Source organism: Strongylocentrotus purpuratus, unplaced genomic scaffold (assembly GCF_000002235.5).
Source record: "Strongylocentrotus purpuratus isolate Spur 01 unplaced genomic scaffold, Spur_5.0 spur5_scaffold_2, whole genome shotgun sequence".
In the NCBI taxonomy this organism is placed as follows: domain Eukaryota; kingdom Metazoa; phylum Echinodermata; class Echinoidea; order Camarodonta; family Strongylocentrotidae; genus Strongylocentrotus; species Strongylocentrotus purpuratus.
The window spans coordinates 1,108,037-1,133,890 of NW_022145605.1; the positions used below are offsets into that span (position 1 = coordinate 1,108,037).

Here is a 25,854-nt window from a genome sequence, read left to right on the forward strand (position 1 = left end):
ATTTTTTCAGAGAAATTCAAATTAAAAAAAACCCATAACTCAAATTATTGAGTAATTTTCTTATATCAAAAGCTAAAGGACACATTTTGAATCCATCTAAGACCAAAATGATATACTTCTCCTAGTTTACATGATTCTTATCTTGTACATCTAAACATTACCCAAACCAAATTTCTCTCATAAAAACAACCCCATTGTTAAACGGTGCCCCATGTTCCGTATCTTAAAGCGGCTACGCCAATATGGCTCTCCGTATACGGCCCATTTCATCCGTGCCCCTCCCAAAATCGATGCTTGTAACTATCACCCTTATAACCTTGGGCGCCTATTCAATATGCGTATGAGACGATTTCAGCACAAGCAATAAATAATAAGAAATCAAAAAGGGGGTGGCAGTCTTGGTTGTCGTTTACGGTGATGAAATTACAAGTCACCTTGACTTTAAAAGACAAGAACAATCTTTAAATAATTCTCGTTCCATTTCAAGCCTCACTGAAAAATTAATGGCGTGGTTTACTCCTGGTTATTTTAAATCTTTCTGCGTCGGCCTTGGCGGTATTTTTACTTTATTATATTCAATTCTTTGGCAACGTAAACAGATATGTTCCGGCACATTATGCAGTTTTCAAACTCCATATTTAAAAAGCAATCACTTCCAGTCAATAGAATCAAGGTCGATAAGATGGTAGAAGTTTCGAACTGCATGCATGATTTCTAGCAGTAAATCATTTTTATCGATTCTCTCATTGTAAGATTCATATTTTGTATTGGTGTGCTGGTACAACTGCCAGTATATTTTGCAACATGTGGGACTGACATGAAACTGTCCTTGTTTTTCGGTAAGAAAGCAATGACCCATGTTTGACCACAGCCCACCTGTTCTCTCTTCTCGTTCCGTGTTTTCACTTTGTCTCCATTCGTTCTCTCTCTCCCTCTATGAAACGGGGAAAACTAAGAAAAAGCAAATACACATAGGACGAGTGTTGCACGTCCCGACTTTTGTATCGTTCTCTCTCTCTCTCTCTCTCTCATAGAAACCCATTTCTCCCCTATATTTTCTGACTCCAAAGTGCATTTTGTGCACGACCGCCCTTGAACCTGTGTATTTGTTGGTCTCCATCACTAAGGTGAGATAGAGAGATAGAGAAAGGGGAAGCATTGCAACAGTTTCGCTTTTATGCCAACTGTACGAGCGCTGATAGCGATCGATAGGTATGAATAAAAGCGACACCTTCGCCAATTCTTGATTTGAGTTGTTTGTTTCCCTCGTGTACACAGTTGGATGATAAACAACAATTTGTTTGTGAATTGTATCGATGGAATTCAAACCCTCGTGTTGTAGGGTACTCGATCTACTGACAGGATTTCTATACGTATAATTTTCAAAGAACATGCCCATAATTATCTCCCAAACTCAGGTCTATACAGACGAATCAAATCTATTGATAAATCGGCATTTTAAAGACCGTACGTTGTACAGCAAGTCAATGTATGCAGTACTTGAGCGTTGATAAACCCGTTGAATGCAACTACGTTGAGGCAACCCTCTCTATCAAAACCATGGCAAACGCGTTAAAACATGGATTTTATGAAACACCAAGAACGGTTGTTTTGCAGATTATTTGAATATATAATGGCACACGCCCTTGTAAGTCAATCAAATTATCCAATCCATGAATTTTACGAATAAATATTTGAACAAACCACGGTGATATTATTGAAGGTAATACATTAATATATTACAGATCCATCTTTCGATTTCAACATTCAAAACAATATATGCCTGAACTTTTCAGGATGCTTTTTCTCACGCATTTTTAAACGGGTGTTTGTACGCACAATCCAACCACTACTGTTAGCCCGTATAGGAGAAATAGTACCTTTAAAGGGAGTTTAGGTTGTAATGGGGTTTAAAGGACTTACGTTGGCACTTTGTGAGGTAGTCTTCTTTACAGATGAACTGATTTTCATCGACCACGTAAAGCTCTTCGCCCGTAGAGAGTTGCTTTCGACATACCATACATGTGAAGCAGTTGAGATGGAATACTTTACTACGAGCTCTCCGCACCAGATCACTAGGTAAGATTCCTTGAAGACATCCTGCGCACTTTGTCCCGTATCGTCTGTAACAAGAAGAAACAAATCCATTGGTTAAACGACATGGTACATTATAGAAGGATCTTACTTTTTAATCACCTATCCTGTTATCCTTGTGTTTCAAAGTAAAAGTGACTGTTTGACAAATGAAATTGATATAACTTATTGTTAAACCTATTTTACTATTTAGTCTACTTGAAAATCAGTGCCACTATATTAACAAATACAACGCACTTTTCATTATTCGTTTTGATTACCAATATTTGTAACCCTTGCTGTCTTTCCCCGCCATTTTTAGTCTTGACCTACAAACTCAGCAGTACGCCAAACAATTACCATGGTAACAGCCGGTGAGCCGTGGTCCGCTCTCATGCTTGACCCCATGCTATGGTGCGTATTTACATGGCTATCGGAGCCTTTAATCTCATGAAGATATCATCATTCATCAACTACAAACATTCTCACACCCCGCTAATTAACACCCTCCACTCGACATCAACAAATACTGATTTGTTAAGAGAAAAGCATCAATGTGATTTTAAAGGTAATATTGAGCTCTGGCTATGAAAGAACATTTCGAGAGAAACTGGTTAAAAGATGTTTCCAAATGTTAATTTCGCATTAAATGGGTTGTTTGGAACCCCCACGAGCCTGTATAATTTTAGGGGGAAACTAAATTATGAAAGCACAACAATTATATTCATTTATGGAACTACATGTACTGTACGAGATATAGTTTGGTCGAGGCTACTAGCTCAAATTCACAACTTTTATTTGCTCATTACTATAAAGTTAGTTTACACTTTCTATTTGTAATATGGTAGACTTTCACCTTTGTAAAGTTGTGTTCGATCGTGTGATAATTTTTCGTCATTTCCACAACACGACTTCAAAATGCGGTTGTTCAAGAAACAATGACGATGATAACAGCCAATGCATAGCACATGAATACAAGATACATGCATGGTCGACGACTACGATATAACATGCTAAGACTTCGGAACAAGTTTGATCACTTTTTGATAGAAAATAGTGAGGCTGTCACATCTAAAGTGAGAGGTATGGCGATGCACTTTCATTGTTTTACTACTGAATCTCACAGTCACGAAGCCTGACTCGAACGACTTCCCTCAAAGCATCGCCGAAACATAGAAATCAACTTATGATGTCACGTGACCGCTACTTTGCCCCCAAATCCCTCTAGATTTAAAGGGATTTGGTCATTATTTATCCTCACATGCTTCTGGATTCATGCTTTATTCAAAATGGCGTCAGGGTCGAGAGGGTGCATGTATCTGTTTGTTTTACCTGCTGGTAGGCAGCTATAAGAAGTGTATTGAACCAATATCAATATAAATGGGTACCTGATTTGGTTTAAATTGTTTGTAAAATGGATGACATGATTGTATCACTGTAAAGAAGGTCGATTCAAGAGAGGCGATCTGACGGAAAAATCATAAATATGTCACTTGATTTCAAATCATTCAAAGCAAGGATTTTCAAGAACATTTATATGATTAACCTCTGACGTTCGGCTTCGTTCACTGTCATTTTCTTTTGTTTTATGGGGAAATACCAACACCAGAAGTTCATTGCACTTACATTTCATTCATTCATTCATTAACAGTCTACATCTACAGTATGTCTTATTTTAGGTCTACTGTGTTTCCTTCAGTTCGAAGGAGATTTACTACATCGAAAACAGCGAGAAAATCATACTATTTGAATATGACATAATTGACCTTAGAATGATCTGTGGGTAGTTGCGTTACTGGAAAGTTGCATTTCCTTCTACCTTCCATAATTCCTTCCTCTTTACATGTTTCTTCTTCTTTTATCTCTCCCTCTGCATGTTATGCCAGTGCCATGCATTAGTAAGACTGACAACTTAACTTCTAAACGTGTTTATTCATAGCAGAGCTTACACACTTTTTGAATAAAGAAAAGGTGAAATAGAGGTTTATTATGGCAGTATCTGACTACCACTACGCACGCCCACCATACAAGGGCGAAACATCAACACCCTCACTCCAACCGCTTTTGAGAAAAACACCGACCTAACTCCTCCGTTTTATAAGCTGCACCCCACACGGGTTCCCCTCCTCCGCTATGATGATGCCCTTAATGGTGTTAACAAACACCAAAGATGTTATCATTTCTACATCATTTCATCCACTGGTATGCGCACTTAACACCCACCACCTTCCAAGGCCCGGTCTGCATTACAAAATCGGCTAATAACGTGTTAACCCTGATTCTTTTCCATAAACGAAAGAAATATCTGGTATAATATTCAGTATAAAATGTAAGACAAATAATTTTTGTAGAAACAGTTCGTAACGCCCCTATTGCCAAAGACACTTTTCGGTTGGTGCCCTACATGCATGTTGGATCAACAAATAATCGAGAGTTTTCGCTTTAATGATGTAGGTTCACACCATTTTTATTATAGTATACTAGCATACACGGTGACTTAGCATTTGATACCTTGTAAAGACTTAGTTATACACGTATACATTCTAAAAGTGTAACAAGGACATTGTGCAAAATTAAAATTCAGGACAGCAACAATCCTGGAATAATACATAACTCAGCATGTCATTCAACATGTACATGTAGCATAGAGAGAGAGAGAGAGAGAGAGAGAGGGGGGGGGGGATGTATTCAGATATGATTTATTCACGGCATCATAACAAGGACAGAAACACTAACAACAGTTCAAACGGATGAGTGGGTCCAAAGCGTTATTTTCATTGAATGGGTTGTATGGGAGTGTACACTCCAAATCGAGTCGCTTACCAGACAATAAACGACATCATACCGGGCGTAAACACTCAACCAAAATACACCACTGCTCACTCATATGCAGTAAGCCCAGAAATAAAAACAGAAAAAGTAGAAATGAGATCAGGTAAGATCAGCCAAAAACCACAGTAGAACCGACATGATATGAGTAGACGAAGAGTTAACACAGTTGGAAACTACTGGACTCAGTCAATGTTCTCTCATTGCCAAATAGAGTTTGGGTGATATTCGTACATTATTAGTATTTCACAATACATGTATTTCTTTACTTGAACCGGTACAAACCTTCAGTTCAACAATTGTACAAAACTTCATGTAATTATCATTAAAATCAAACTCAAACATCTTTACATAATAAGCATTGTTGCTGACAATTAACATCGTCGCGGCGATCTCTTTTATCATGGGATAAGAATAATTATAAGAAACGATATTAATCACGAAATATTTGTTACTCACATCGTATTAAATTAAAATTACGATGTTTGTCATCTAGCGAGATAGCATATTTTTTAACTACAAGATATTTACATTAAACACGATATCTGAATTAACTGGAATAAACTGTAACACACACATGTATCAAAATAACGATTACTGTTCAACCTCAAGGCAAATTTTCTTCCATTTTGTTCAATTTTTAGCATTTTTTAAATATCCAGTCCAAAGTTCTTCTCTTGGTTTTAGAATTTGAAAGATTTATTTATTTATTTATTACTAACAAGTTTCAATCCAAAAATATAAACTGAAAATTGTAAATATTGTTTATTTCATATTTTGTGCGTGTATGCTTATTTCAGTGCAGACTTAAGGAAAAGACACGATTTATTTCGAGCTGCATGAGCAGATTTGTGAGAAAGAAACAACGCTGAAAAACCCTCTCTGGCAAAGACAAAGCAGAATGGTATCTCAAGATTGATATGGTGAGATAGATTGGATAAGAATGGTCTGTTAGGTTACACCATCTTCCAAGACACGCTCCCGGCATAGAAGATAGCTATCCCATACAGATCAGCACACTGTTCTGTGGCGTCGTTCAGATAGGGGTATACCTCTCTCTCCTCGCTCGCCTCATGAATTCATAAGTATGCCTCTAGGCATACAATTACGAAGCGGATTTAAACAAAACGGTCATTTCTGCTCTCATTTTAGATTTCCTACGTGTCGACGATTGGAAAATCAAGTGTATCTAAAGAACAAAAACTAAAAGAGCTCGATTTATTGCTGGTGTAATATCCCTATAACTATGAGCTTCTCAATTCCTAGATGTGAACGTTAATCTTGATACAAATGAACGAGTGATTGCGCCTTAGAGGCAGACTATATTTGATATTTTGTATCCTAAGCCAGCGCGGCTACCGATATAATGGTCTGCATTGGGGAAGAGTGTATGATGAATGATATTTGAATCACGACTTCAGGTCATGTGATTGGCTACTATTGTAAACATTGTCACATGATACGAGAGATGAAATTAGAGATTATGATGTCATCCGTGAATAGAAGGACACATGGACGAACCTGATGATGAAGATGATAATAAATTATACAATCATTTGTGATAAGTGACAATCGTATGGTATTATGTTGATCTGGTAAGCAATGTTTCTTATTATTATAAATGTATTTTGTGGCTGATTTTCTCTGGTGTTTTAATAACAGCGTTATTTATTTACACGAATTACAAGGAATTACTGTAAACTGTAGTAAGAAATTCAATATTGATCGCTCAATGTGATGTCTACGATTCAAAGGAAATTCAACTTTACATGTGCGTCTTTACAGAATGCTTAACCAACCTCAACTTATCTGGCTTCTAGATTTGAAACACAAACAATGTAATGACTCATATAATTGAAATGTAGTTAACATAATACAAACATTGTCACGGAGAAACACGAGGAAGGGATGGTTTGAAAGAGAAGACTTACACGTATCACATTGAGAAGAAAGATGAAGAAAGGGAGAGAGGCAGAAAGAGAGGGGAGAGGGAGTCAGAGACGTACTTCATTGGAATGGATCCTTTTCAAATGAAGATGAGCAGCTGAAGGATACAAGGATTAAACGTTACAATGCTCACTTACTTCAATTCAAATACAACACAAACACAGTAACAGAGGACATCATTTAGGCAATCGTGAGGGAAGTTTTTATTTCATTTTGTTGATTCTCTTCAGGTTTTGAAATGTTTAGGAGGAATGAGGGACTTTCTTCAGAAATCAAGATCCATGCCTTAAAACGAATGAATTGATTGTGATAGTATTTTCGCGTTATTTGAAGCCAATAACAGAATTGGTTTGTCCTTGTGAAGCGGTAAAAGTGGGTGGACGAGATGGGAGCGAACCTGTACCCGTAGAGGGCGGCGTCATAAGATATCCAATCACTCTTCTCTTGCCACGGCAATCTGGCAATTGAATAGTATTGATTAAAAGTAATACACAGCCTAGAATTGATCAAGAAAATGATATTAACATCAGTATTCTATCAATTAGACTGACAATTGTTGATTAAGATACATGTAACTAGTAACTTTAACCTTTAACTTTGTTAATATTGCTACTTTCAAACAACCATAACATTTCCTCATACGAAATATCTTAAAAGTTCTTCCAAGAAATTCTGTCCAAGGGAAGAAATTAAAAAACACGACCTTGGTATCAACATCAATGTTTTTTTTTCTTCTAAAGAGCACCTTTGGCACTCCACTCTCTTGCACAAATAATTAACGAACATGATGACTACCTGTCCGGTAAAAGGGTGAAATCGGAGTGCACTCATTTTAGAGTAATCAAACAGGATGCGCAGAACAAACCAACAGGTCCTTGCAACCTCTCAAAGGAACAAAAAAGCCATGTTTAAAGCCTGAACATGGTAGAGGAAAGTATCTCGACAATCAGAAAGCAGGACTAAAATAAAAAGGGCCACGAGCAAATAAGGGTTTCTTACGAATCAGGGGATGACATCGATATCCCGTCATCGTACGGTAAAACGAAATCTGACACCAATCCTGGTGTCAGACATTTCTCTCTTTCTCTCTATCCCTCTCTCTTTCTCTTTACCCTTCTCTCGTTCTCTATACCCCTCTCTCTATCTCTCTCTCTACCCTCTCTCTTTCTCTTTTCCTCTCTCTCTTAAATCTCACGAAACGCTTTCTAAAAAATTCACCAGCAAGCACACAAGCTCATGGTGTACTGAGTTGATGGGGAATATCGCCACAAGAGTCGTCAGGCATAAAACTCGAAAGGTAAACACGATGGTTAAATATGATATGCATTCTTCAAGAAGGGATAAAACACCAAACATCTTCGTTCAGTACTTTAACGTTAAGGGAATGCGATGATGATACTCTACAATACCTCACGAATATACCCGCAAGAGAAAGACCCATTTTCTTAATTCGTTGGTTGACATTATACGAAGTAAACATGAATATTCCGCGGCTGAGATTCTTTGTTTTGGTGCCCTGATACTATCCGATTTGGGCATTTCATTGATAGTATCCATTGCTATTGTTTTAACCCTGTACAAGCATGGAACCGTGTTAGGTCGAATCTGGATAAATGGACGATTTATCACACTAACGTAACGTATCGAAGAAGAAAACACAGATGGGTGTTACATTTGATGAAAAGGCAGTGATAGATAAATATTTATACAGAAAGAAAAAAAGAGGAAAAAAAAAGAAAACGAGGTGGAAAAAGGTTTGTAAGAGAGATTGAAAGAGGTGGGTTGGGTATGCAGTCCCTTACGAATAGACGATCAATTCATGATGACTTTATCATGCCCGTAGGAGAAGAACAAATCAAATTAAAAAATATCATTTTATTTGAAATAACAGATAGTAGCAAATTATAATTGCAACAGGAGCGTTGATACCTTTGGGTAACTCTTTAAACAAAAGCATTTTCTTTCAATATACAGTTTATCTTATATGATCATGACGTAATATGACCTTTGACCGAACCATAGGGACTTTCCCCCAAGAGGCTCAATGATGACCAGTTTCACTTTACATGAGAGGTCTGATACGAATATGGGAGGAGCGAGAAGAGAAGAGATTTAAAGGTAAAGACCAGTAATGGTCATGCGATTGCATTGTGAAAGAAACATTGTGGAATCGATCAGAAAAGGTTGATCATCTAGCATCTAGCATCTGCAAGGTTCTGGAATCATCAAAATGATAAGAAATTTGGCCCATTCTTCGTAAAGTTACAAGCACTATACACAGAAAGATGTATATGGGACTTATCTCTCTCACACGACCATGAGAGAAATAAATTTACCAATATATGAATTAGTAGGTTTCCCGGCAAATTTTGTATCATCATGTATTAGTCAAAACATATTCTTTCACATGATTGGTAATGAGAGCTTCCATTTCATTTTTGAAATTGGGGCGTTACCAATACTGGTCTTTACCTTTAACTCACAGATATCTTGCAAACTACAAAGTTCATTCCCATTCAAGATTTTTTTTTTAATGCATTTAATGGTTATTCTGAAGTTTTGATGAAGACCTTTGAAGATATTTTGACACAGCATATACGCATCTTCCATCATGTCAAAGAGCAATTACGTGTGATGATCTATAAAAAAATGTAAGAAATGCATGCGCGATCAAGCTCCACCCCCTTCTCTCTCTCTCTCTCTCTCTCTCTCTCTCTCTCTCTCTCTCTTCTTTCAGACTATTTTCCTCCTACACAATAGCGCCGACGGAACACCTGAACTTGTTTAACCTTTGACCCAACTTTCAATATGAAAACAACGTTTACGAGCAGGGGGACGAGATTAAGGGCCTGAACACAGATTGAACAAGTTCCCTCTGCATAATTTGAACTTGGTAGCTTACAACATGTCACACTTTATATATGATATACGTCTCTGACTTAATATCATAAAGCACTGGATGAGGCATATACAGTGAATCATTGGTAATCTGTTGCGATTACAGTAATACAATTAAATACAAATGAATAATAAATAATTATACGAAATACTTAATACTTTTGGTATTATCGTTACGGCGAGTTAGCTTCTATACATAGACCTACATTGAATCATGATTTATGTTGATGTTAATGTAATACACTTAATTTAAAAAATAGTATACATTTAGAATACTAATTGTTTATATGATACATGGGTTATAATTATTGGTATTTTCTATATTTTATAGCTTCCATATCTAGTGAAAATATAAAATTAAATACTTGTCATCCTCATCTGTAAGTATTTAAAGCATATTGATTTAAATCAAATAAATGTTAAGATATTTTACAGAGTCAGTGGATAGAAGATTTCATTTCCATTTGTAATTCCTGAACAAAAAGCGACTGTAAACCCTATGATAACCCTACCATACCAACGTGTACCCGTGGAAGCGGGATGCCATTCACACAGAGAATACAAATCTATTTCATGCGCGGGTGACAAATACTTTACATGTGACATTGTCTTCTTTTATAAAGGCAATATTTCCCCTTTTCTAGTTGACTCTTCAAAAAGGTTGCCTGGACGTTATATAGACCTTAAAATGACACAATTGAAGAGCAAAACACTCCACGGTGGGATACATATTTATAGTCCTGTTTCGTCAACCGTTTCGGTGAAGTTGATCAAATATGACAATGAGGAAAGAAAGACAGAGAAAGAGAGGGAGGGAGAGAAAGAGCAAAACATGCGGTATGATTTTTTTTTATGCTGCTGTTGTGCAAATATAATCTCATTGTTGTAAATCCTACCTAGCAAATAGAACCCTTTATCAGAAAGTCAACAGGAATATGGTAGTGTAACATATTTCACCCCTCAAAAAGTACAAGTTGCCCTCTTAGGGCTTGTTGGTTCTCTTTCTAAACTTGACTTTGCTGAAGTTTACTCTGAGTAAATAGAAATGTGACTATTATTCGTCATATACCACCATAGTTTTCGCTTTAGTCTGGTTATTATGCATCTATTACACGCCTCAATTGAAGACAGGGAAATGGTTACATGTTTATGGCGATGACTTTCGTGTTCTCTCGCGGTTATCCAGAAATGTAAACTACAACATCAATGCACTGAACATGTATAGTTTACATTTAATGAAAATATCTAAAAAGTATGGAATGAATAAATATATATATAGAGCATAACTAAAAAGATGGAATATTGTATTTCCTTTAAATTAATACTCTGCCTTAAATTTGTTAAACTATTTTGGCGGGTTTATAATTTAAAAAAGAGATAAATGTTCTATATTCTGTAGCTATATAGTTTGATGTTATGTATATCAAAATGATCTTAGAAAAAAAATAAAAAGGAAACCATATAACCAATGTTGGTATCATTATCTTCTAGGAAGTCAATGCATAAAGATGTGATAGCGCGCTTTATTTCTAAGACTTCAATACAGAAATAGTAACTTCTAATCCATTGTGACGTCATTAAATATCATCTAAGATCTCATCGGTGGGAGGTCTGGTCTAACAATAGTCTTAAAGAAGTCAATTTTCCATCTATAATCATTAGCGTCAGTGACCCTATAGCCTAGGTACATGTACGTCTTAGCTGTTGTTGACAGTGTTGATACGTCTATTGATCCATTTAAAAGTGACAGATCGGTATAAAGGGACTAAATATTTAATGATGTATGTTTATTTGTCCGCAAACCAACCAGGCTGAGAAGCGACATATTGGTCAACAAATTGAATGATTAATAAGCATATGAATACTGATGGGAGTCAGTGACTTAAGCTCTTTATGTGGAAAGTATCATCTCGCTGTCAGCAAAATAACATAAAAATAGTTTCAACACATGATAACGAATCACTGCAATAAATCATAACAGTTATTTCTTTTATAATGATTGAGTATTTCAATGATTATTATCGTTAATGACCTATGGGTTTCACTATATTGCACTGTATTTGATAAAGAAAATGGAGGAAAGATGTAACAGTTTCTACAGGTGCTCGTTATGTATTACATTAGAGTAGAAACTGTACATAGGGTTACACACACAAATGAACAACCCGAGAACTGCCAGTAATTAAGAACGAGCGATGAAACACATAGATTTTTTCGAACAAGAAACTCATGAAATTAGGATTTCTAAATCATGTTGACTTAATAGTGAAATTAAGAATTCGGATATTATGTCCGACAAATTATGTAACAGTGTCTGATATTGGGTCACGATTCTGAGATAATTAATCAATAACTTTTAGGCATTCTACGAAACAGAAAAAACAGTTATTTGTTATAAGATAATACAAGATTTATAATTGCATCTACTTCATGCAATATTCATCCCTTTTGGAAAATCCCGTATTCTAAAGCGGTTAGCCGGAGCTATGAATATACGTTGACTTGTAGATTAAATAATATGATTTTGTGACATAAATCAACTTACGATTTCTTTCTTGTGTTGCGTTGCGAGATAGTTGTATTTTATCTCATTTTACCATAATCATTGTCTCGTGATTTGTATCCATATGTAATTAATACCGATTTTATTTGTATTCTTCGCCCCTCGCGTTAGATGATCGTGTACGCGCCGAGCAATGTTGAATATACTTGCCGCAAAATACATTCAGCATGCACACAAGTACACCTAGGCTTTAGGCCTTGTAAGCAGACATGGGATTGGATGTATACGTTATAAGATGCCCTATACTCTTTGAATTGATGTGATGGATAACTGAGGTCCAAGAGACATATACGATCGTGATCATGACATACAAGTATTTGAATTGTTTCTCAACACTGCCAACAGGATACAGGTCTGGTAAGAAGGTTGAAGAGAGAAGGGCTAGCCGTAAATGCGAGAGGTAGAAACTAGAAAATGATGTCTTTCAAATTTCCATTTCAACCTGTAAAAGGGGGGTATTAGGTGTGCTGTGGATCATGTTTGCCAGAGTAAGACTGATAAAGCAAAATATTCAATGTCCATACTCCAGGCAGGAGTTTAATAATATGAAATTAAATACTGATTATGCATACAAGAGTATTAGTCGTTGAGAGTTCACATAAGCTCAAGGAAAATAAACAAAAATACGGGTACGTTTGTGATTTTATTATGATAAATAGCATTCTTTAATTTCATATCATTATTGTGAATAGAATATAGGTGAGGTTAAGTCACTATCAAAATAGAAAACCTTTGGTAATATATCGCAAAATTCTTTAAAGACACACATCACTTTTCTCCCGAATTTTCGATAATTAATAAAGTGTAATAAAACTAGTATTAAAATTACAGGAGGTGGGGTATATCAGAGTTACTTTTTAGTTTTTACATTATAAGCTTATGAATGTTGTCGATGACAGAGCAGAAATAAAATTAAACATAGAAGATTATGAGCTTTTGAATATTACATCCATAACAGACAACTATAAACAAAATAAAAAGTAAACAAACATGAACACGTTCCTTTGAAAGCCATTGAGACCGAATACAAGAACAGTTTTGTAGAAGTAACTTGACTACATGTGACGATACATATCTGTCAGCTGTTGGGTCGGGAGGCTGAGAAAAGGCATGCAAGTTAATTAATGAGCAAATGACGAGCAATCCATCACCACGTCTCCTCTCAAACGCAGAGAAGAAAAAATGACATGCCCCTACAAATTCCCTCTTTACTGTTTGGCCTATACATGACCGCCCCTTCCCGCAATCAAGAGAACGTGAATATACTCGAATACCGAGACACGTTCTATTCTCACTGCCATAGTAATTATAGAAGTCAAACTGAAATAATTCCATTTCCCCTTTCAAACATCGTGATAAGATGATATGGTTTGTTGAATTGTGTTGTGATCTATGCTAATATTCAGATGATTTACTATGTGTAAGCTACATGTCACACTATATACAAAGCCCTCTCGCATGTCTATAGTATTCGGAATATCTCTATTTGTTTTACATGCCCATACCTCCTAAGAACATCTATATATCCGTTTACATCACCTAATTGAAATAAACTGTTCTTTTCCAGAAAATATTTATGATAAATTATAATATCTACTGCATGTTATCATTATTGTATTGTATAATTTGTGACACAAAATGTATATCCCGTTATTCATGGCAAAGTACTAATTATAAATGTCAAAATGCACCTGAAAATATATGATGTCACTTAATATTAAGTCTAAAACCAAACACATTGAGACACCCCCCCCCCTAAATTTAAGAATTAAAATATGTATTCTCCGAATTATGGTCAGGTTCAATGGCAGTGATTGATGTACTGATATTCATAATGTATTTATATTTGATCGCTTCTTTTCATTCCATGGGTAAAATACTCAATCTATTATACCGTTCCGTATGGTCTCGCAGGTTGTAAGGATATTGTATAATTTGCGTCGTTTCATCGGAGTTTGAAGATGGAATTGAATTATCGCTCACCCCTTAATCATAATAACACTCCTCTGCTTTGGAAGCACGTATTTATTGATAATTGACACTACAGTTTAGATCATCTATAATAAAATGCTTTAAATTGAAAAGTTGTTGCCCCAAGAGCATTAACAAGCGTTTGATACTCGTCCCTGCGCAAACATAATTACACTCAATGTAGTCACTCACAGTCAGATAATCACCTTTATTTTCAAATGACTTTATTAAAATATATTACACACTTGGTGATTTCGCCACGCAGACTGCCTGTAGACTTTCATTTGAGATGTGTTTTAAACAGGTATTTAATTACCAATCTAAATTTAGTAACCACGACTCTATGCACTTCAGTTTCATGTATTGTATGTCTTCAGATTTTAGAGGTATGGTATGGCTTCATTGTAGTTTTTATGTATTGTTCAGAAAAATGTGTAAATAAGAAATCATATTGTCTTTACGGTTTCGTCAATTTACATGTGTAACATAATAAATATCAACTATGATTTTAAGCTCAAATCTCTAAAAGTGAATAACGTCACGATTCTTATGATTATAATCACAATTTCTGTGATTAACAGTATAATTATGTATCTTGTTCTTCAATGTCCTTCCTTATTTGCTAGTAGTTGTTTACAATACCTCTTTACGCTCCTACGTGTGAGATATCATGTATTTCTTTGTTATTTCAAAATTAAACAAATTTAAAAAGGCAGTATTCTACACTCTTACTAATCATAATAAAAATATATACGAACTCTGTCATAAACCTGACACAAAGAAAATCAAACTTTCTTTTAAAATGTTGTAAATCTCGGGTGACAATAACTCTAGGCAACATTCTTACAAGGAACCCCCAATGCCCACGAGTCATGAAATGAGACAGCTTGAATAAACGGAAGCTTACTTCTAAGTTTACTAGAATTTTTCATAAAATTGTTCTTACTTTCTGTTAATATTTATTGACTAAACGTACATAGCAATGACTTACAAGTCAAGAGAAAAGTTAAAACAAATTACTTTTATTATCTGCCCAAGTTGTTTTACCAAATTCCCTCGAAACATATTGCTTAAAATTGTAAATAAATAATAAAAATTGAAAATGTAGATTAACTGTTTGACTAAACTGCAATATGGGCCTCCAAAGAAATGTATCAGTACCCAGTTGAAGAATTAGAAAGTCTTGCGTCTTGTAAATCATAATTAATTGTTTGATGTACGTCTATATTGTTGGTCTCGATGTGCTGTGTAAACAAAAGAAGCGTCTCTTCATGTCATTACAATACAAGATTAAGTTCTTTATCTCTGTGCAGAAAACTATACCTTACACCCCACAAGCAATATGCATCGCTATATAAAAGCCAATGACGCAGTGGTGTACTCCTAAAGTTTTCTCCATCCTTTGAAACAATTAAGTTCCGGGTTGTTTTTAATCGCTGATGAATAGGAATCCGTCCCCCTTATTTTCTTATATGACTTCAGAGTGATGTTTTGGAACAAGATACAATAGTGAAACGACCATCACGATCACGTCCCAAAGATCTATTCATAAATTAATTCTTTGTAAAAGTGAATAGTCAACGGTGAAAAACGGTAGAAGAATCTTTGAAAAGAAAGCGGTTTGAGACGAGTTGTGGCTTTCGACCACATTTTGAAGCGTTCGGATACCCACAACTTGCTTCCACGGCTTACCGACCGCAGAATAAGTTTAGAGAAGTTTGAACCAGTGATAATATATATATATATATATATATATATATATATATATATATATATATATATATATATATAAGGGAGTCATGTGTTATTTAAAACAGCCTTTTTAGGATGTATCGTCAATCATAAACTGCACATTGAGGTATAGTTTCAATTGTAAGACTTCTTGCTTGAGGATTCCAGACACTTAAAAAACACCAACACGACACTTTGTTACGGCAACTCCTAAATGCATCATATGAATATACAATGTATTATTTCTGCCTGACGTTCAACCATTTAGATAGGCCTAAAGCCCTAAGTGAAAGTAAGTTTCTGCCACCCTTATGACTTTTCTCTTAACTTCTAACACAATCTCGTCGGAGTACTCTTAAAGGTAGTAGTTGATTAATAATACTGTCTCGCCAGTTGTCCAATCCTTTTTTAATTTTTAGTTTTGCCCCTTAAACAAAATTTGTGTTATCAGTACATCAGGAAGTCTTTGGATTGTACCACTTCCGTTGTCTGTATTCCTTAAATTTCTTTTATTTGTTGAATATTGATAAGTTATCTCGTTTTACACAATCCCCAGCAGACGTTTAATCCCAGTGGTATACGGTGAAATTGTGTTGTGTGTTTTCATAAACATTACACAGATACCAAAGTGTTGATCCTCACAACAAACAGATCCCAAACACACTTCATATCTTGTTTGGTTGTTAACGGGATATAATCTTCATAACACATGGGATATAGCAAAGAAGAAACTACAATAGTTGAAATACATTAAGTGACAACAATCCTTGACAAAAAATTCAACAATAATCTTAAATTTCTCAAATGACTGCATTTTGGAAGTAGTATTTGTACACGGTAGCTAAAGGTTTAACGATAATGTAATTGATATTAATAGTAGCCAGAGGACTTGCCAATTAATAAAATTTATTGCTTGACAAGTTTAAGTTGACATGAAAGTAGGTAGGTCTATGGAAACAAAGGAAAGTGACATTAATATTTGCTTACAATAATTATATTAATCAATAATCTAGTTTAACGAAACGCACTAAGAATTTTAACAACGTTACAAATTGATCATAAATTACAAAAAAATGCACTAACCTGAAGAAGTCATTCTTGCAGAAGAGTTTCCCCTCTCTTGAGAAGCATTTTTCAGTGAGTTTAGCCTTGCATTCACAGCACTGGACACATTTGACATGCCAGGGTCTATCCAGTACGTTGAGCAAGAAACGATCTAAGATGGGCCGTTCACAGCCCGCACAAACTTGGACCATTTTCGTCGACCACCTCGCCCCGTCGTCAACGGATCGGATACCCACGAGAGTAGGAATGATGACGCCTGAGATCGCCAAACGACGATGGAAAATAGTAAAAATGGGTTATATGGTTGGTTGTTTTCCGGAGATTTCTTGCTGCGTTTCTCACGCCCCTTAGGCGTAATATGAAGGTTGGATTAGCGGCTTGGTATCGGCGTGATAAAGCATGAAGGCCGCTGATTCTCGCTCGCCTCCGCTGCGATCACTACCCTATTGTGGCGAGTCGCTCGTCGCCGACTGTAGGCCGCTGAGAGTGATAAGGGTTCGGTGTAGTGTCAGTGGAGCAAAGAGCTGCCACAATATTCCACTTCACGTCTACTTGAATTTGTCCACAAGTATGTAAGCTGGACCCCAAATCAGAGGTTCAGTTCCAAGTTTAGCAAGAACATGTGTGATGCACTTGATAAGGCGACATTGGCACAGCAGGAGATGGCTTGTTACAGCGTGACTTGTCGGGGAGAGGTTAGCAGGCGTTTACCGGTAGCTCACGGGCTCCTCATAAAGCGACCTCGCTTGCGGGTTTACCCTCCACTCCAACAAATCTCAGTTCCAGATATGATCAGAAACACCGCAGCTTACAATTCACAGCTGTAAAATTTCTTCAGATTGATGAAAATTCGATGAATATCGGGAGAATGTAAATAATACAATCCCTCGATTTAAACTCCTTCAAACTTGCGTTGAAAGTAAACAAAACAACTTGACATGTTTCTCCTCAAGTGTTTTACAATTCACAACATATCCGACGAACTGTTTCGGCAAAGTGCAATTTTATAGCATAAAAACATGCTGTGTGTTGCAGTATACTTCCAACAAAACAGAGCAGGATAAAATTACAGAAAACCGTCAAGGCGACTTGAAACAGCAGAAGTGGACACCAAATATGTGGTGTTGTGTTATCAGCTGACTAGTATTTGTGTGTGTTCGATGGGTCGATGCTGTAAGATTATATCTTCACTTTCAGACAGACACGCTGCAAACTCTGGTCTCGACGAATATTTGTAGTAGTATCACACAGTAGCGTGTAACAGCCACGGTCACAAAAGTCGAGAGATTATCACACAGCGTGTATTCTGTAGTTGCGCTCTCTGTGCCGTCACGACACAGTAATAGCAAAAGAATTCAACGATAGATACAATATTACCCGATGTGCTTTTTTTTTTTTTTAGTATTCCTCTCTCTCCTCTTCTCTCTCTATTGCTCGGTAGCCGTGGCTCAATGCACAGATATTACGGGCGAAAAGTTGAGCGAACGAGACGCTAGGTCTCTCCGCGCGGCGACGACGGCTCACGATAGTTGCCTATCATTTTCAACACCGACCAATCAGGGCGCGTGCTTGTTCTTTGTGCTTGACTGCAAGCCCTGGTTAGACGTGCCGATAATGCACCAATGGCGAGACGACAAAATCCAACCAAACTCCACCTTTTTATGATAATATTCCAGCACGATTCTTAATCGTGCGAGGGATGGAGAAAAGAGGCAGAGATGGGAGAAATGTTACACGGAACATCCGTATCTATTTTAAATGGCCTCACCAATCTGCTACTGTCTTCTACCCACATCGCTCTGAACCAGATCGCTCTTACCAATACAAGTCGATTGGTGGTTTCTAAGAGGGGAACAAACTTGGCCCGCTTGAAAGCCGAGGTTATTGATCCGAAAAAGAGCAAGCTTGTATCGGTGTCAATGATCGCAAATTTGTAAACAAAGGAGTTGGGAGATATGTTTAATAGGATCAGCCACTCGACAGTCACAGTCAGTTGCAACCAACGAAAAGGACAGGAAAATATATTTTATATTTCTTAAAATAAGGAGTACATGAAGTCGTGTTTTCAATAGTTATCGGTGAGATTGACATAGATTCTTGGGTGGTACCGGAATGGGGGTTAAGCATTTCCACTTATCAAATATTAGAACTGATTCGCACCACTTTCAATTAGAGACGCACTTTTCTGAATCTGATATCCATAAGCAAGCGTGAAACTTTAAGAAAGACGTTCTGAAAAGAAGCAGAATTTTCTATCTTTTTAATCGATAAACCACAAAGCTTTTAGTCGTGAAATGATGATATTTTTAATCAAAAATATTTTTGATTCGATGACGGCAATAATTAAAGAACATCATTCAATATAAATGGGATCATTCATTTATTCTTTCATACATTCGGGTTTTATCAACATTAAAGGCACACTGTCTTACTTGTAGCTACTTGCTCCCTCTATATAGAAAACTTCCCAAATCGGTGCCTGTTGGTCCCCCATGATCCTCTTTTTCTTATGTTAAATGAGAGCTGAGTTAATGAGATAGCCACCTGTCACATTGACCTCGCTGGCTCGATGTGTGGTCTAATCCCTTCTAGCTGCAGTAGTAACGCCTACCTTTAAAAGAAATTGAAACATGATACCTGATTTTAGTTTGAATACTAATATCATATTTACACCATACATCAAAATCATGAATACAGAGTAAAGATGAATCTTTAAAACCGATTGTGAAATCATGCTACAATTTGAATCGGTAGTTCAAAGTTCATTTTAAATTCATTGGCCATGTTTGTGTGTTTATTGAATATTGATGCATTGCGATAATTATGCTTATAACTCTTTTTTTAAATTTTTTTACTTATTCCGAGATATCTGTTTCCGGTTCTATCGGAAAAGAGCGCCTGCACAAGAAGAAACATAAAGAAAGGGGTCTATAATTATATGAATTCTAAGTCACTGAAACAGAAGAGTTCTCTGAAATACCATGACCCTACATACACCATAACGGCACAAGCCACTGATACTTGGAATATACATAATTATACATGTATGTAAACTGCCACGAGACCCGGATGTAACACGAATTCTTCTTGTCGTGCTCATGCAAATGTTATAATTCCATTCAGTTCGTTTATTTCAACTCCAGCAAATATATTAAAAGTACATTGGGTAGACAGAATAAATAGATATATGTTGTAAAATATATACACTATACTACAGTACATGTTATTTGAAGGAAAAAAACGTAGTATGGGAATAAGGATGGCCTTAAAAAACCAAGTGGGTTCTTTGTCGAGACGCCCAACCGAATAAAGCATCTACTGTATAAAGTGTATTGCAATTCTTTAGAATAAATATCATTAAACAGCCCCCCCCCCCCCAAAAAAAAAAAAAAAAAAAACGAAAAAAAAAAACGAAAAAAAACCACGAAACACAATACACCTACACAGGCCCGACACAAGATACACAATGCAGTATTTTGTTTTAAGTGATTAAAAAAATTTCAGATGTTAATATATATTTCTTCAATTTTCTTATAAATGTTTTAAACGAATTGATTGATTGACTTGAATTAGCATTAATTAAATAAAGAGTAAAATTATCATGATAAAGAAAAGGAACATAGGTTAGGTTATGACTCATTGGTCATAATGAATGTGTACAGACGGAGAACTAAGTAGTAGTAGTACATGTAGTATTCATTTTCCGTATGAAAAACAACATGAGACTTACAAAGCGAAATATATACCAAATAAAACATCCGGCTGGATAGCCCTAGCTGCTCAGCAATAACAACTTGATATCGCTGGTTTTCAGAGGGGTCTAAGAGCAACTATCATGAATATTCATCAACCAAATAAACACTCTTCTGCAATAATTTTTTCTAGGCGATTGCACTCTACTTCTCAAGAACGTTGGACTATCTTGAAATCCTTTCGTGCATGTAATGTTTTGTTTTGGTTTGTTTTTACTTATTGTATGTGTAAAGAGTGCTAATAATTATGAAAGTGAATATCTTATTCGTACAATACATTTGTTTTGTCAAAGTCAACTATGTTTTGTGGTCAACAGACAATGCCTATAGTACGCGCATACCCGGATCGACGGACAGTTACAGTAGCCGTAGATCGAGTTCCGATTGACGACCTCACCGGAACGGAAGAACATTCCAAAATGACATGCTTATCAGAGGGCGCGTGTCGGATTATCGGAACACACTTCTCACAATTAGCCCGTAAATGAGCTCATTATCAGCCATGTTTTAATTCAAACAAGAGCTTAGAAGATGATAGGAGTTAGACAGACTATACAGTTATCATTGAATGTCTTGCACAGAGGCGACGTTAATTTCCTTGATTTGACTATCTTATCTACACCTTATACTGCCATACGGCGAGGACTAGTTGTAGGAAAACAGCCCCGAAGATGGACAGTGTTTTACAATCATTATCTTTGCATGCCCGGTTAGGCGTGTGCCAGTTTGATAGAATTTAAAAACATTCTGTCGTTTAAATTAAATTAATTTTATCTATGCATTAGATTGATATCTTTCCGTTGTTTTCATTGAATCATTTCGTTACGCCATTCGTTACGTCGACAGTGAAAAAAAGAATAGCACTTAAAAGCATAAGACCTTCGTTTTAAAACATTTGTATTTCAATTAATTTTATATTTTACGATTGTCTTAAAATTCGACACGTACGTGTTTTTTAAGACTTTGTTAGATATGATTAAGATTCAGCAAAAGTATCTGTTTGAATTCTGCATTTATTTTAAATGATGTTTAGAAAAAGAAATCACAAAAATGAAATGAGGATATGTTCGAGAGTGATCATGACCATATTTTGTATAACGACACATTTAAAAACATCTGTGTCGGCCTTCTCGTTTGATTCACTGCGTAATATTTGGCAGGGAAAAAAAGAAGAAAAAAACAAGGTATCAATATTATTGATCAGATCAGAGTGCAATGTATTATTTTGTTTACCTTTTCATCCCTTTTAAAAGAGAATTAAATCGCAGATGCTTCGAATTGGAGGATCCGGCTAATCCAACAAATACAATTAAATACATTGGCCTATTATTCCTAGGGGGATCGCAAAAATAAATAGGAATTTATATTTTAGAACTACAGGGAATTGAAGGAGGAGAGTCATCAGAACGTGTTTATTATTCACTTTCATCCTGATCAAATAATTCAATTGTAAATTTGAAGTCAATTTACATGAAATGTTCTAATCAATGAGACGGATAAGATCAGAGAGGTTTCATTCATGTCATTAACCCTTGTCTAACAATATATTTAAGCTCTCTTTTCACGTCTTGATCTACATGAAGGTCATTAGATTAAGCTTTTTGAATGTTCAATGTACTAACGGTTAATGCTTTGACTTATGAATGTGTATTGGTTATATTATTTGTTTTGAAGTCCGCCAAGAATTCAAATCAAAGAGACGGGGCATTGGCGTAGCCAAAGACAGAGAAGGGGTATATTGCAACCCTTCCAAACCAACTATTTAAATTTATTGTCGGTAAATTTAACTTTGTGTATGCAAATATGACAGAGCCTTGTTCACGTTGTCGCGCATTCACCTGAAGTGCCCGCCCCAGCTAATGGCTACATTATGAAGCAGAAATGAGTGAATAATTATCTGTCCAGTTTATGATATTGGTTGCACTTCGAGCATAAATCATTAAAAGAATGTGTTCCTTGTGAAACCTACACCTTTTAAACTCTCCCCCTAAAAAAGAGAAAGATATAAGACAAGCATCAGCGACTTTACGACAAAGCGCGGAACGTTTGAACGTTTTGTTTCATGCATGTATATTAACCCCCTCCCCCTTTATAGCGATTTATCTTAGTATGCTAACATTATTGAGATTGCTTATAAGATGAGCTGTAAATGATTCTTTGGTCGTTTCAGACTCGCGTAAGTTTAACGACCGTTCTCATTGTATTCTGAACGTTAAGACAAATTAGATATCAAATCATAATCATGGGCGGAGACTACCGGTGAAAACGTTTTCCCTTGAAAATAATTGAACATGTTACTCAATACTTGAGATCTATATAAACCCTAACCTTCGGTCTATTTTATTCTGTCAACGTATGTAGACGGCTATAGGTTTCCGAAGGACATACCCAAGGAATGACTCTTTCATCTCTCGCCGATTTCTTTTGTTTCTTGGAAACTGAGTCCAGGTCTAGTCAAGACCGTTCCTAATCCATTATCTATGATCCTTCTACGACCAAGCTTCTTCACTGACCCCCCCCCCCCCCCTCTCTCTCTCTCTCTCTCTCTCTCTCTCTCTCTCTGACTGTCTGTCTACTTGCCGCATCTTCTTTTCTCTTTCGCTTTCTATTCAGCAATGGGGCGTTAGAAGGAAGATACCAGAGGACGTGTAGCCTTTTCTTTAGGTATTGTATGACCACCTACCACAAGTATCGATCCAACTCCTCGGGCGAAGGAGGTAGAGAGGAAAATTAGATTAACCAAGTTCTACAAAGGAAGGTATTGACTTATGAAGAGATACTCTGTGACGGGTCATTACATAGCCAATAAACCACGGAGAAGAACACAGCGCGCATTCCAAGTAACGACTGCACGCGGACGCGAAGCAATTGAAGTGCGTGAGCTTCGCATGCGTAGCGACAGCCATCGTACCCAATGAACAAGGTGCATGTAAATAGTTTGGGGAAAGAGATGGCTTACCCCTTTTCCCTAAGCTAGTTTTAATCGTTATGTGCAATCATAATAATAGGAGCACAGCTGAATGAATGAATAAAGTACCAAACACAAGAAATATAGGCCACATTTTGTGCATACTAACAGCAAGACATAACATGACAGAATCGACATGACATTCACACATTCTGTCACGTTTATGCTTCAATAAAATATAAGTATACATGACTTTTTAATGGATAACCCGTATGATAAGTATAACATTATCAAAGCAGTACATGGCTAATCCTTGCATAAATGTGTGCTCAAGCAACAACACAAAAGAGTCAAATACAAGTCTCTTATTACCTTATCACTTGTTTTGAAAACATGTGGCGCCATATTATTGTGTGATTGTAGAAGACCACCGTCACTGTGGAGAAATATTTAGACTTCTACATGTTTGCAATGTTATCCAGGCACAGATGAAGGAATGCATGGAAGGGAAGACAATTATTCTTGATCTCCTGGTCTATGGCACTGCATGGAATAATAGTTTTATCTATCTTTACGTTAACGGTGATTCGTTTAAGAAGCCATATTTTATTTAAAGACGAACAGAAAGTTTTTTAGAATAAAACAAAACAGACGGCAAAGATAATTTCATCTTGGCGAAACAGCACACTAATGCAAGATTGATTTAAAACAAATTCACATTTTTGCATTATTTACAGTTTCCCTATTTATTGTCTCACGAGTATTAACTTATTATTTGTTAAGACTGTCATTAACCTTTGTTCTTCTTCTTTGGTCAACCGTTTTATTGCAGTGAAGCACAATAATTGTGTTTATTGTATACAAATTTATTTCATATTGCATAGTGTACTAGATCAATATTTTTAATTCTAGTCGTCATGTTTTTTTTTTAAGAGGGCGGGGGGGGGGGGGTATTTGTGTATTACACTCAAAATGATTAAGAATATGTGTTTACCACCACAGGATATATAAACTGCACAACTTCCTCTTTGGTGAACAGATTTCACAATTTAGCATAGTGCTTGATGGTTAATTATTCATTTATTATTTTACTTTTACTTGTTGGTTTGGTTGCTTTATTAAAGTGGAAAAGAAAATTCAAACAGTCAATCAGTTGATGGGAAGTTTCATCACCTCCTAAAAGCACGATAATGAATGTTATTTAAAAGATGATAAGTATTCACCTCATCACGCTCAATGGAGTGAAACCATGGTAACACATGCTTTCATATTGTTACGTCATTAAACCTTCATCACATCAATAGTTCAGACAGTTGAGTACTAAAGTATCATGTGTTCAAGTGCGTCCGCCTCTTTGCTTTGGCTACCCTAATTGATAAGCAATTTCACCATAATCTCTTCTATTTCCATTCCTTTGAAAAAGCCAATGGAAGGCGTGCAAAAGGCAAACTATCCTTTTCTAATCCCTCCTTCCCCCTGCCCCCAGAAAAGGCATGAAAAGCCCCCCTCTCAACAAGAATTATCCCCCTTGTGTTAACCAATTTACAATGACTACATTACACCTTCGTAGACGATGGCTTACTACTCGCTGAAGAAGCATCCAAAAGGCTATTGGTACACCTAAGCCTAAATTCTAAAGACTGTGATACTATAAGAAGCTTTTTAAAACACACTTGGTCTCAGTTCGTCTGTTGTCCATCGGCTGACATCAAAGAGACAATTGAAAAGTAATTCCTGTAGAATCGGAGTATTGTCCACCAATCTTTTGAGTGTAGGTCCAGAGCGTAGGGCTTAAGACCGGTTGGAAGAATCTCCCTCAATAGCTCAAGAATTAGGCAAGATTCCGGGGACTTCGCTGCCTTTTCAGAAAAAGAAACAACAAATAAAACCACTGATGGTTGCGTTTGAAAAGAAGAAGGGTGAAAAAACGAAATCCTCACCAATGAAAAGATCTAGACCGAGTCGAGAGCTCTTTTCTTTCTCTCTTTATCGGGTAGAGGTGGGATTTCGGTGAAAGGAAAGAGAGGTGTTTGTAACGAGATTAATGTTCTTTTATTTACTGTTTAGATGGGGTAAATGTAATAGCACGAGTTAAGAGGGAGAAATCTGAGAGAGAG

The 25,854-nt window shown here is 36.3% G+C and overlaps 1 protein-coding gene across 1 annotated transcript; it reads right to left on the bottom strand.

The window, feature by feature from the left end:
* Positions 1-1,923: 1,923 nt before the first annotated feature.
* On the bottom strand, positions 1,924-18,885 carry Lim1 (Lim homeodomain transcription factor 1; the record flags this gene model as incomplete). Its single annotated transcript, NM_214645.1, is given in 2 exon segments — positions 1,924-2,123; positions 17,096-18,885. Coding segments are annotated over 2 exon segments (373 nt in total), but the record flags the coding sequence as incomplete, so codon positions are not given.
* Positions 18,886-25,854: the final 6,969 nt, after the last annotated feature.